Source organism: Fonsecaea erecta (genome assembly GCF_001651985.1).
Source record: "Fonsecaea erecta strain CBS 125763 chromosome Unknown Scaff3, whole genome shotgun sequence".
Taxonomy (NCBI): Eukaryota; Fungi; Ascomycota; class Eurotiomycetes; order Chaetothyriales; family Herpotrichiellaceae; genus Fonsecaea; species Fonsecaea erecta.
This window is the reverse complement of record NW_017387246.1, coordinates 765,896-779,376: the sequence shown is the minus strand read 5'-3', so window position 1 is coordinate 779,376 and position 13,481 is coordinate 765,896. Positions and strand designations below refer to the sequence as shown.

The window sequence follows — 13,481 nt, the reverse complement described above, 5'->3', positions numbered from 1 at the left end:
CTCGGCTTCAGGCAACTTCTGCATCCTTCAAGGGGTTGAAAGTTCCCAAATTGCGATGGCGGACAGCATAAACTTTCGGACCATGAAAAAGGCAACCAGCCAACGAGGCACTTTGGGGATTTGGACTTCCGGAGGCGCCTGGGCTGGAAGGCGCACAGAAACGCCGCCAGGAGTGGCTATACCTGAGACAGCTCTGGATGAAGCGCCACGTGCTAATGGTCAACGATTCTCCAATGAAGGGCACCATACAGGGGTTTCCTGCAGTGTACGCTATAGCGTCTTTTCGTCGGGTAGAGGTACTCGATCACAAGGAAAATACGCTTATATTAAGAAGCTCAAGGAGACTATGGAACATTGGTATCTATAACCCCGTGTCTCTTTCTCACAGAACCCCTTCTTGTGTTGACCAGCTGCACGATATCACCTCCTTTCTCACGCAGCTCACCACACTTGCCTGCTCGGAAAAATAACTATCTCCTCCACCATGTCTTCTTCTAACAATCTCAGAATGGTCGAAACAAATTACTGGTATTGTTGCCAATGTAAACAGCCAGAAAACGCATTGCTCAAAGACCCCCAGTTGAGGAAGCTATATGCCAAGTGCATGGAGTGCGGTCATACTCGAGACGATTGCTGCGAAGTCGCGTATATCGAGCCCAGAGAGCAAAAGAGTAGGAAGACTAAAGATGCAGCAAAGACCGATTCCTCGGTATGAGCGGGCCCCTCGCTGCCCTCCTTCTTCCGTGGTTACTGACAACTTCAGGATCGCTGAACGATCACGTTACCCTCCACACGAACGCAATCACTCCTCTCCCATGGAAGCCGGCAGCAACATCAACTGCGACCAAGGTGCTGCCCTCCACAATTGGCGTCCTGGCAACCTCTCCATTCACGATCTACAACGAACCGGGAAAACAGAACATACTCGAACATCCCACGTCGCCCTGGGGGCGACTTGTCTTCGCTGCCACCTACCTTTCTTTCTTTGTTTCCTCCATCATCGATACCTGGCCGACCAGCATTTAAAGGCGGGATTGGCAAGCGCATGTTGGAGTCTATTATTCACTTGGTGACTTCTTATGCCTGAAAGGTTCTACCAGACTGCTACCTCCCGCTATTTTTTAGTTCGATGCTCTGAGAGTTTGGCTTTAATCTTGCAGGAGTTCTTTTCGAGACTGTGTTAGTTAGTCATGTCATTAATCAAGAGTTGCTCTCTCTAGGTGTTATGAACGAGTATTTACTGATCAAATCGACACGTTTGTTTGCATTCTATCAGATTCTACGGCAGCGGCCAGAAAACATCATGCCCATCCTGTTACACATTGGATTGCACCTGTCCTGTCCGCATTTGGCTGCGGGTCTAGTTGCCATGAGTGCCTCCAAGTATTCCTCCTCCGTGACCTGGAGTTACAAGTCCAAGAAGCCACGTCCCACAAAAGAAGGTCTGCGCCAGTCTTTCTCCCGCACGAACAAGATCTCGTTTTCAGTTCTCTGTTAACTCATAGGACACGAAGGGTTGGGCCTTGCCGTCTAGCTTTGCACCCGTCACCTCAATAGCGAGCGTATGGAGATCCCGATCCTGGTTTATGGGTACCGTACCGTTAGAGTGGAGAAACAAGGCAACCGCTTGCCACGATGCCTGGACAGCAACAAGCCGCCCGCTCACCGCTCTTTGTCGTTCGGACATGCCATCTCTTCTGCCGTCTCACTGAATGGCCACGGGCAGTTAAGCGCAGCTCCTGAAGCATTTCTTCCACACTGCAGGGCTCGTGCCGTTTCAACAGGCCGGGGAACCTGTCTGATCTCCCAGAGAACACACGGCAGGAGCCAATGAAGAAAGCAATCAGCACCTTTACCAGCTAGCGGGGCGACTTGGGAATTGTTGGCCCCAACCAAAGTGAACTTAGCCACCCAGCCTTGCATGAAAAGGGTCAGGGAGAGACTCTCTTGAACCCATGTTCGTAGAATCGGCAGGAGGAGATCATATGAAGGGGTCCAACGCAAATCATATTCAATGGATCATGCTAGTCACTGGCAATGGCAGGTTGAACCTACGGCAAGCCTGGCCAGGCGCCACCCGGCATTTGGCCTAGGGCGAGGTCCACACAGTTCCAAAGGACACCTGACGTGTACTTGAATTCTTTCAAACATTCACAAAGGACCATGGCATCGTTCGCTTCTGAAAGCAGGTCCGCCACATTATCCCAGGTCGTCAGTGTCACGGGTACGAACGAGACCATTCTTGGGACAGTCTCGAAGGCGAATCACAGCAGCACGCCGCAAACAAGACACAGTTGATCGGAGAGCAGACATAAATGACTCGTATCGGCTTCTACTGTGAGCAGAGACCCTGCTGCCCGGGCTCCTTATTGATGGAGGTGAGCCTCCGCGAGTAGAATCCCCACCTTGTCGACCTGGGCGGCAGAGCCTCCTGGAACATGCGGTAGGATTTAGGACATCACGCTAGTGGAAGTGCCAGCATCGACAGGCATCACTGCTCGCCCCGCCGTTTGCCCAAGGACTTCGGAGCCATTAGTGGTGAAGTGGCTGATTGAGGCGCCAAAGTGGTTCCAAAGAGTTGAGCTTGATGCCTGCACATGTCATCATGCATAACTATCCGGACATGGGCGAGGTCGACGTGCCCACCGGTGAGCGCCTGAGGCTAGTCTCTGGTCTGCAGCCAATGCCCTGCTTGACTAATGCTTTGACATTCAATAATATCAGCAAATAGGCCTGCAGGACGTGTTGACCGGCTGGCTAGAGGACGAAAACGGAAAAGTACAAGCATTGGCGAGGATGAACCCGCAAATCCAATCCCCGTGCCTCTAAGCGAAGGTATACCACAGCACCAGCACTCGAGAGCGAACAGGAATCCGCGAGTTGAGAGAGTCATCATCGGTGCTGCCGTAACAGATGCTCGCAAATACTTGTCACCGGCAGCTTCGAGTGGATAGGATCGGACTCGTGACAGGAGAGAAATCAGCACATGTCGCTTGGAGGAAGAAACTATTTTTCGCTCGCCTTACGATGCCGATGCTCTGGTGGTTGTCCCACCCAAAGGGATGTCCCTTGCAAGCACATTACTTCCGAAACTCTTTCGAGTCTAACCTCAAATATATCCTGAAGCGATGCCCACTCGGCAGACCCAAAAGCAAAGCAAAGCGGCAAGCGGGCAAGCGGGCAAGCAAGCAAGCGAGCGAGCAAGCAAGCAAGGCATCGTTGGGTTGGCGAGACCGACACATCGACGGATCCTGAATCGCCTTTCGTTCTTCTGGGGTGATAGACGCTCACCCAGCCGATTTTAAGCCAGGACCCAGCCCAGGGAGCATAGCCTTCACACTCTGGAACTGCACCTTTTTCTATCGTCTCCCTTTTGGGCTACGAGCCGACAAATGAGAAACCGCGCCCTGAATTGACTTCAGCCCCAGTTTATGTTTGGTTTTTGCTCCGTTGTGCACAGTGACTCTCGAGATTCTCTGAATATACACTGCATCTGGCCCAGACCTGCCTACCTGATCTCTGTCTGCGTGTTTATTGGTCTGTTTGTTGTCTGTTGGGGCCTTTGGTCCGCCCTTCTTCCTTACCGTGTGGAAAAAGTGGAGACCTGGCTGGAAACGCAATAGGGAGTAGGACCATGTCGGCGCGAACAGAGAAAGGAGATAGTCGGTGGTGGCAGAGACTAAGCGTGAGGGAAGACCAGCCCAGACAGACAACAACCACAGGTTGCGGGTCGCATAACCCAGCCATGGCTTAACACACTCTGCAGCATAGAGAGCAAGGTAGGATAGGACGGGGCGAGGCAATGGGACGGAAGGGCAGGTAGCTGCCCATTTCCCCCCCCTTTTCCACCCTTTCTGAGCGCCTAGGCTCATCTCGTCTCGTCTCATCTCGTTCCCACTCCCATTCTGATATCCGTTCCATCCCCCTCGTCCGTCCCTCGTCATGTCAATTTTTTAGAGAACAATTTGCCTTCTTTCTTACACCCCCCTCGGTCGCCTGCCTGGGGCGGTGTTGGGCCACGTCGCCCTGGGCTTCTGCTGGACCAGAACACTGCACGGGGGAAGGGGGGGCGGTGAGGGTGGAGGGTGCGAGAAGCCCTGACTGAGGCTTGAGAAAAAAGAGGAGCAAAAAGCAACAACACGTCGCCCACCAATCAACAACGAAAAGCGGAGGAGGGAAAAAACAACACCAAGACGAGGAAAAAGAGCTCAAACAAGTTGTTGGATTGGCGGGAGAGACAGAAAGACGGGGATCAGACGAGTTCGAGCCTCGACTGGCAAAGCCCACGTATGAAACGAAGCTCTCTTCCCCTGTTCTCTCTGCCTTGTCAGGTTTTCCGTCGGGTTTCATCAGTCTGTTCTGTCTGTCTTTCGGCCAGTCATATGCTCGTGTTAGTCTGGTAGAAGACATGCCATGCCATGTACTACTCCCTACATAATTGGTCGATTAGTTAGCTATTCACTTACTGTGTAGAGAGAGAGAGGCCTTTTTTTGTCGGGCAAGCAATAACTAATTTGTCGACGCCGGTGTGCGTCGTGCCTGGATCTGTATGGCTCCACCCACACTCCCTTCCATCCTCGGTCGGGTCGTCTGGTCTCACACGCAAGGGCCCATCTTTGCCTGAGAGAGCCTGGACGCCTCCCTGAGCCCAGACCGCAGCGTCGGCCAGGAAAGATTGGAAGGGAAGGGCATCACTCGTAGTCCAAAAAAAAAAAAAAACCAAATTTGTGCAGAGTTCAGGTAGGCAACTGGGATCCTGGGACCAGACGTGTTCTCCATCAGGCGCATGACTGGAAGTGGGACAAAATGTTGAATTGGATGTAGACCAGAGAGACTAGGTGGCGCTCTCTGCTCATGTCGAGCCAGGAGTAGATGGTACGAGCCAAAAAAAAAACCCTCCAGGTCGATTTTACGGAAGAGAGACGTCATCGCCCGACGATCTCTTATCCTCTTTCACATCTTCTCCCAATCCCTCCTCGGCGCCCACCCCTTTCCCTTTGGTTCTCCTTGCCGTCTGCAACTCGTATCCCGTGGCGTGACCTGTCGTCCAAACGGAAGTGATCGACATGCGCTCGGCTACTTTCTTTTCTTCGCGCCTGCATTGCTCTGGGCTCCACTCGCGCTCGAAACCGGAGCTGAGGGCTTCAGCTCCTTGATGTCCTGACCTTCAAGCGCTTTGGTCGTCTTGCCGTCCTCCTTCTTCGCTTCCTCTCCTTCTTCCTCCTCATCTTCGCCGCCTTGCCCGAATTCGTTCACTCTCGAGTAGTCCACCTTGTACTTGTACTTCTGATAAAGCCAGACGAAGAAGATAACATCATCTCTCAGAGTCGCCAGACGATGCAGGAGCGGCATTCTGATCGTAAACGCAAACAGGTCGTCGATGAAGGTGTTCAAAAACTTGTACGTCAGAGCTTTGCTGGGCATGTGCGCGACAGATTTCAATCTGTAATTGATATAGAGCGAAGGAACCATCATGAGGAACCCGTAGGCATACACCGAACCCACCAACGTCTCAATCACGAAGCTGTACCACGACTTGTGCGTTTCGTAGATGAGGCTGTAGACCGCATACGCCAGCAGAAGTGGCACAGCAATGATGTACAGGTAGCGGAAGGCAATTTGGTCGTATTCTTCTGTTTGCCTTTCCTTCTCGGTCAATTTGTGTTTGTCTTCAAACACAATCACATAAGGCAATACGTTCTTGAACTTGGAGTCCGGACCCGGTTCGCGCAGACGCACATCAACAGTCTTGGTGATTTTCCAGGCTTCCAGTACAATGCCGAAGCCCTGTGATGCGAGTATCATCCATGAAGTATTCTCAGAATTGTCCACAAGGTACAAGAAGATGACGGTCTGCATGAACACATTCGCAAGGATCGTCCGCACGGAGGTGCCCACATTGTCCTTCTTCTTCCGCCAGTGGGAAATGTCGTTCTTGAATGCGAGACCCTCGAAGACCATGTGCAGGATGCTGACGACGAACGTTGTCCCCAACAGGTAGGCATTGGTATCTAGCAGGATTTCTTTGAATTTTTCGAATTCGCTGCCATCGCCACCACCGGGCATGGGCGTGCCACTCGCTGCTTGTGCTTGGTTTTGTTTCATGCCCTCGTCAATAGAAGCCAATAGGTTGTATTTCCAACTGGCCAAGTTGTACAGCTGGATGTTCAGTGGCATTTCTTTGACGGTGTCGTTGAGTTCAGTCATGTGGCTGCGTAGTTGCCAGAAGGTGTTGAGAAAGACGACGGGGTAGTACCATCCATTCTGGCCAGAAGCATCGCGTTGACCGGTCGGTTCAAGGACAATATTCTTGCGCAGCGACGGGTGCATTTGACGCCAGTTCTGCACACCTGTGTTCGGGATAACAGCGACCGTAAAGTTCGGATGGTAATAAGATCCAATCTGCACCCCCTGCGGTTCTGATTCTTCTTGTTCAGCCTCGTCGCTCTTCTCGAGCAGGTTCTTGAACTTGCGGGCCTTTTTCTTGGGGAGGAACTGGTTCAGCGGCCTTTTGAAGTGAGTGGCTTTATGTGGGTCATAATTTGGACTTGTTGGGTCAAACTCGCTACCAGCGAGGGCGACGTAAAAATGCGCCCACAAGGTGCCGTTGTGTTGTACCTCGGGTGGTATAGCAATTTGTGTATGCACCTCTCGGTTTTCTTCATAATTTCCTATCCCAAAGCTCTTCTCGTCCAGCACGAGGGTCTCCTTCGGCACGGTTGACAAGGCAGGAAGGGTGTCCCTCGGAGACACATACATTCGGATGTCGACGACGCTATTCTCTGGCCATATCGGGGCAATGTTTTGCGGAATCACCGAGTAGTTTGTGAGGGCCGCCACATCGGCTCGTTCCTCGAAATTGACGTTTGCCTGGGGCGCAGAGGCGCTTCCGCCAGTCTGTGACTTTGAGCCAAAGAATTGATTTACCACGAATTGCGTGAGCATGAATATGGCGACACCTTGGATGATGGTCTGGAACATCGACTGCAGAGATCTCAGTCAGTACTCGTGGTGGATTCACGGCAAGAACTGAAATCTCTCACCTTGCCCCCTTGTTCCTCCCTTGCGGCAGGGGTGCCGCTACCTCTAGATTCCGGCATCGTGGCTTGTCAGAGCCTCTCTCGATAGACTTGAGGTAGAGGATTGGACTTTTCCCAGCCAGAGTGGCAGATGCGATTGGGAGTAGGTCCGGCCCGCAGATCGGCAGGTGGGAGGAGAGGAATTTTGTTTATCCGAGCCCGATGGAGTCTTGGCATTGATATCCCGTCCCGATCTTCGGGCCAATAAACCCGCCACTCTTGACCACGATGACCACGATGACCACGACTTAATCCCATTCATATCAGCCCAAAACTGCGCTTCCAATTGGATAGTTCAGCTGCTCCTGCTCCTAGTTGAAGGTCGCCCCGAAGAGACACCGCATATGGCGTCCTAGGACGCAATGCTAAGTCCAGAGACTCGCCTTACACGCATCGATGGCAAATGGCGGCTCGGTGGGCACACCAACGCCTCAATTTCCCACACATAATGCTCCTCGAGTGTGGCTCCTGACCTCAGGAGACTCTCCAATCGGTATATCGATTGCTCGCCAGGTGCTTGACCACGGCGACTATGTTGTGTCTGGCATCATCCAGGCAGAATTCGAGAACGATGGTGGTCGGAGCCAAGAGTTCAAGAGATTCCTGTCTCAAGTTGGACGAATACCTGGAATGAAGGAGCGGCTGAAGGTTGTCGCCCTGGATATTAGGTATGCAGCGCTGCCTTCTGCAAATTGATGTGATTCCACCCGAGTTTATATTATATGCATCTTTTCACTACAAGATGGCCGGGATTGACTCCAAGACAGGGTTGTGGGACAATGTCAGGCAGCTGTCGCAGAGGCCGTGCATACGTTTCGAAAAATCGACATCCTCTTGTGCTGTACTAGTGAAGCAGTAATCGGGACTGTCGAAGAACTTGCCGCCAGTCCCCGGACTATGACCCTCGTGCGAGATCAGTTCGAGAAGAATTTCTTTGGCCCCATGAACATCATCAAAGCCGTCATCCCACAGATGCGCTCACAAATGAATGGTCACATCATTGCCCTTACCGGCATTACAGGTCATCTCGGAACACCCGGATTGAGCATGTATTGTGCGTCCGGGTGGGCGTTGGAAGGCTTTTGTGATAGCATCGCCTATGAGATTGCGCCTTTCAACATCAAATTGACCATTGTCCAAGCCAGCGTCGAGATTGGAATCTTGACCAACAAGATAACTTCCGCACCGCCCATGAAGGCATATACCCGGGAATATGGTCACACGGCTCCCATATTTCGAGGGATTCTGGATGGCTTATTGAATCGCCTCCCTGGTATTCGTGCCCAATATCCCCCACCGCCAGAAACAGAAATCCAGTCGCCCTCGTCAGAAGCGGAGAGACAGAGCGGCCCCTTCCTCCTCAGCCGCAACGAGGTTGTCAGTTTGTATCCACCTCTAAGTCATGCACATACGGAAAAACTGATTGCAGAGACCGTCCATGCGTTGACGGCCATTGGTGGTCATGAAAACCCGCCTGCCCGCCACATTGTTGGGATAGAAGGAGTCGCTAGCGTGAAGGAGAAATTGAAGACGGTCAGCGAGGAACTGGAGGAATTCGTCGACACCAGTGCATCAGCTGATATCACCGCCCGACCAGGGGCTGGTGGGCCCGGGCGTGCTGCAAGTATCGTCGACGTGGACATCAAGGATCTTGAGAGTGACATATTTGATGCTTCATTGGGATTGAGATAGGAGAACGGATTTGTCCTCGGGCAGCAATCATGCATTCGCTTACATATCGCCGGAAAAATTTTCCTCATTACTCCCCAATCAATCAGGATTCAGCGTCGTCCACCTCGTTCGTGTCCTTTCTCCCTCTCATCGCGGTCAGCTTCGTCACGCGGTCTTGATCGAGAGATGCTTCTGGATCGTTTTCTGCGATAACGATCGCGTTCTCGAGGGGGCGATGGTGATTTTGATCTCACACGCTCAGATCTGTTACGTCGTGGCGACCGCGAACGGTGCTCTCGGTGTCGGTGGTGGTCGTCCCGACGGCTTCTGTGGTGACCGTCTCTGTGTCTATGGCTACTCCGGCTCCGGCTTCGGTGTCGTCGGTCGCCGTGACGGCGTCTGTATTCTTTGAGCGCATAGTGAAGCTCCTTATCCTGATTCGAGACCGTTCCTTCGAGGTGTTCCGGAGTTCTGGATTGCCCCTCATGCATAGCCGAGACCCCTGCCACGCGCCCGTACCCAACACCCCTGGAAGGCGCTATATCTTCGCCCGCTCCAGCCTCTCTCAGAACGTTGTCCACCTCGCGTCGAGTCCCTAGCTCGTCCATATTTGGGTTGTTCCGTTGAGGCACGGGCAACCCCAGAGCGCGGGCGAGAGCATCCTCTTCAGCCTGTTTGACGCGCTGGATCTCCTCTCGCCGTTCTCTCGCTGCTTTTGCCGCAGCATCTTCATCGCCCTGTGAGTTGTCGTCCCCCTTCGCGTACCAGGAGAGATCACGGCCTTTCTGCCAGCGACCGACAGGGGCCATCAAGGAGTGGCCGAGATAATTTTCACGGTGAGAAGAGGTTTCGACGTCGGACCACTTGAACTCCCCACGGCCACCTCGTGACCCCTCCTTTCTGACGGTAGCTAGCAAATCCATAGTTGTACTAGGCCCAGGCCGGCAGAGACAATGTCAATGTCAAGAATGGGAAGAAAGGTCGAGCTGAATTGTAGGCGAGACGTGAGACTTGGGGTTGGAAGTCCACTAGTGTTGGTAGCGGTATGCTGTGTAACCACAACTCGACACTGCACACGGCATATATTTGGGGCAGTTTGGACAGAACAGGTTCAGTAGACATCCATCTGCGGAGGAGGGACTGCTCTCATGCGTTGATCGGTGGAATGATATGTCGCATTGGGGGAGGGGGGATGTAGGTGGCGTCCAGGATTGCAGGATGTGACAAGGGGATGAGTCGAGCCGTCGCAGCGTCGGCCGGTCGCGTCTGCAATCCTTTCCGAATCGATGCTTTTTGTGTTGCCAACCTCGATCAGAAAATGCAGGTGTCTCCGTACAAATTACGAAGGTAGCTCGGGTGCGATGGCAGTGGGTAGAAGCAGTGCGCATGCGCATCGAACAATAATGTGAGATACGCTTTTATTGGCACCGCCTACGATTCGCTACAAATGCGTCATGCCACTCATGTGCTCCGTCCCACGGCAAGTATTCGATGTCCAAGGTGTCAAGCTGCCTTCACCTTATCCACAATTGACAGTTGCCGGTCAACCTATTTACCTCCTCTCGTTCCTCCCTCCGTCGTTGGAGGGCGCAGACACGACAGCCGCTGACATCTACCGGTGAGTTGCAGGCAAGCTGATCTCCCTCTCCCTGCGCTCATGCGCCTGCACCGCCATCCAGTCCTTGGCTCCGAACCTCCTCCGGACGAGCTCAAACCCCTCTAGAATCGAAATAAAGAGAGAGAGAGAGTCCTCGCGCATACCTGGGCCGCGATGATGTGCCCAGCCATGCCTTGAGTGGCTAACAAGACTTTGATTGAAACACAAGGATCTGTTCGAGAAAGGCTGTTGTAGCCCTTTTACAGGAGCATGGACGAGGATATCAGGCCATTCGAGACGGTCCACATTGGTCTCACGAGCATCGAGACAGGGGCGGAGAGGTTCATGCGCGATGGACTGCCGTACCGACCACCTGTCGCGTACTGGCGAAACAACTTGACGGCGTTGTCTCAACGTTTCAATCTCTACTTTGTCGCAACGAGGGATACCATAGCCGTCTACAGACCTGACTTTCCCTTTCAGAAGCTTCACAGGCTGCCTGCGCTGGTCATTGTACCTGCACTGGCAAACCCTGATGCTGCTGGCTACATCGATGACCGCTCTCCCCATGCCATCAACCATCTGATCGTGGGAGACTTGGGGAAGGAGGAGATTCTCCTCCTCGCGACCGATTCGGGCAATGTGTCGGCCTATTATACCAAGTCGATTGAGGAAGCCATTCGAAAGGACCCGTATCGCTTCAGCACAGATGCTCGGAGTGACTACGTAGGACTGTGGCCATTCTTCGGACAATGGGTCTATGAGTCTGCTTGGGGCCTGGCCATCCACACCGATGCGCGAATGATTGCCGTGTCGGCCAACACGCCGCATCACGTTTCAGACGATGACCCGTGTGCTAAGATAACAGTATTCGCCTTCGCTTTGACAGACACCAGTAGTGAAGAGGGGGACGACGAAGACCGATTGTCCGACGATGCCCATGAGTTTTTCGAGCATGCTAAACAATCAGATTGGCAAGAATGGCTACCGAGAGGTGTTGACGCTACGGCTCCACCACGGAATAAAAACTACAAAATCACGCTCGCCGGCGTGGAAGGTCATTACCACAACATCCCCTGCATTTCCTTCGTGAACACAGATGATGACTTTGAAGGCAATTGGCTGTTGAGTACCGATATTTATGGTGACATGAAGATGTGGCAGATTTGGCAAGGGATCTGCCAGAAATCCTGGGACTTTGCGGAAAGAAGTATGCGAGGGGGACTCGCCGTCCGACGGCGAGAAGGCGGCTGGCTTGTCGCTGCTCTAGACTCCCGCGCCTTCCGGCCAGCTAGGACGATGGAGCAATTTTGCGGGTACTTCAAGGTACCTCAGTACCACGGGCATAACAGTCTGGAAAGCTACGACTTGACCAACGTTGTCCGACTCCGCACACCTAGCAATAGCCACATACATTTTCTCATGTACGATGGCACGGACGACGACGACGATAAAGAAGAGGTCCGGGAGACGTTTGACTCTTGGTCTGATATCGACGAAGCAAGCGTTGATGCTGATCGAGCTGAGGCTGAGGCGAGTTTGCCTCCGGTCTATGGCCGAGAAACTAATGATGGAACTTCAGAGGGAGATAGTGGGGTTAGCGACGAGCCTGAAGGGCCCCTGGATTCAGGCACGAGCGAGGTTGCTTCCGTTACTGGGTCTGATATGGGGTCTCACAGTGTTGAAGACGAATCTGCAGCACCTCAAAGGGATACGCTCTCATTGGAATATATGCGTTTCGACGAGGCCGACACCGATTCCGAGGAAAGTGAGGACGACGACTTCCAATATCTTTCTAGCTCGGAGGAAGTAGAGGATGCAGACCTTTCTTCCACAAGTCGTCGAAGCACCACATCACTGTCAAGTCTTGCCCGCCGAAACAGCCAGGAGGTTGACGTGGACGTCCTGTCCACTTCTGGTGGGAATTCCCCGTCGCGAAGACGGCAGCACATGGAACCGAAGCGCCCCAAACCACCAGTCGAGAGCGGCGGTTCGAACGTTCCCACAGCCCGCGCGAGGGCCAAACCACCGACTATACCTACTCTACATTGCAGCATGTCAAATCTGAGACTTATAATGGCTCCAGAAGCCGATTCGGCACATGTTTTTTGTGCCAACATCCTCAAACAGGCGCTGCCTCCCACAATACAGACCACGCATCACGCCAATACAGATCGACTCAATATGATGCTGCAGATTCCCGAGTTGGGAATCGTCGTCATCGCGACGCAGATCGGCCGATGTGCGGTGTGTTCCCTGACGAAGAATGAGAAAACCGGAACACTGGGATTGCGAGTGAGCTGGATCTTACCAACCAAGAAACAAGAGGTGAAGGGATTTCGACCGTTGGGGCCACTGCTTGGCATAGCAGCTTCCCCAGTCCAAGGTTGCTTCAGGCGAATTGAATCCGAAAACCGGTCCGTGTCGACCGAGGTGACAGAATGGGGAAAGGACGGGCTTGTGGATGGAATTCCTACCACATTTGACCCGACTGTTCTTGTCGTCGATGGGCGGGGAGGCGACGAGGACGGATCTCAATTCTTAAACATGGACACGGAATCTGGGGGGCGTGTGGACGGGCCTCGGGCGAAGAGGAAACGTCTATCACACAATATTAATCAAAGGCGACCGGGGAGGACGAGAACAGAGATACGGGAATGGGAAGTTCCCTCGAGTCCAGAGCCATGGCAGGGCCTGGAAAGTAGTCGGAGGTACAGGCTCATGCTGACCTATGTGGATATGACCGTTCTTTACTACGAGCTATCGCGTGGGGTGGAAATGGAGGATATCGCATACGAGGAGGTATCGGCCCTCGACCTGCTTGACTGATCTACGTCTCATACAGTAGTAATATATGGACGATGTATTCGGATGTCGATCACGAGGTATCAGCTACATCTGAGATCACAAGGAATCTAGACTCATGATCCTCCTGTAAACACTCCCAAAGACTCCAGAATTACATACATCAAATATCCGGTGTCTCTAGAAGTACTCGATTACTGAGACGAGATGTTCGTGATGTACTGAGCCAGTATTGGAGGAACGAGGCTGTGAGATGGTGATTGGCGGAGGGAAAGCCGACCAACGGATGAGGTCATATCAAGATGGAATTCTGTATATCAAGCTGCTTC

General features: G+C 52.9%; 5 protein-coding genes across 5 annotated transcripts; 3 read left to right on the top strand and 2 right to left on the bottom strand.

Moving 5' to 3' along the window:
* Positions 1-484: 484 nt before the first annotated feature.
* AYL99_03529 (hypothetical protein) lies at positions 485-1,026 on the top strand (the record flags this gene model as incomplete). Its single annotated transcript, XM_018835045.1, has 3 exons — positions 485-645; positions 693-709; positions 764-1,026. The coding sequence occupies 3 exons, from the start codon at positions 485-487 to the stop codon at positions 1,024-1,026; spliced, it is 441 nt and encodes a 146-aa protein (XP_018694695.1).
* A 4,050-nt stretch (positions 1,027-5,076) lies between these two features.
* AYL99_03528 (hypothetical protein) lies at positions 5,077-7,100 on the bottom strand (the record flags this gene model as incomplete). Its single annotated transcript, XM_018835044.1, has 2 exons — positions 5,077-6,984; positions 7,044-7,100. The coding sequence occupies 2 exons, from the start codon at positions 7,098-7,100 to the stop codon at positions 5,077-5,079; spliced, it is 1,965 nt and encodes a 654-aa protein (XP_018694694.1).
* Positions 7,101-7,475: 375 nt separating this feature from the next.
* AYL99_03527 (hypothetical protein) lies at positions 7,476-8,771 on the top strand (the record flags this gene model as incomplete). Its single annotated transcript, XM_018835043.1, has 2 exons — positions 7,476-7,747; positions 7,847-8,771. The coding sequence occupies 2 exons, from the start codon at positions 7,476-7,478 to the stop codon at positions 8,769-8,771; spliced, it is 1,197 nt and encodes a 398-aa protein (XP_018694693.1).
* A 229-nt stretch (positions 8,772-9,000) lies between these two features.
* Positions 9,001-9,673, bottom strand: AYL99_03526 (hypothetical protein; the record flags this gene model as incomplete). Its single annotated transcript, XM_018835042.1, has 2 exons — positions 9,001-9,184; positions 9,270-9,673. The coding sequence occupies 2 exons, from the start codon at positions 9,671-9,673 to the stop codon at positions 9,001-9,003; spliced, it is 588 nt and encodes a 195-aa protein (XP_018694692.1).
* A 944-nt stretch (positions 9,674-10,617) lies between these two features.
* On the top strand, positions 10,618-13,176 carry AYL99_03525 (hypothetical protein; the record flags this gene model as incomplete). Its single annotated transcript, XM_018835041.1, has 1 exon — positions 10,618-13,176. One exon carries the CDS (start codon positions 10,618-10,620, stop codon positions 13,174-13,176), a length of 2,559 nt encoding a protein of 852 aa, XP_018694691.1.
* Positions 13,177-13,481: the final 305 nt, after the last annotated feature.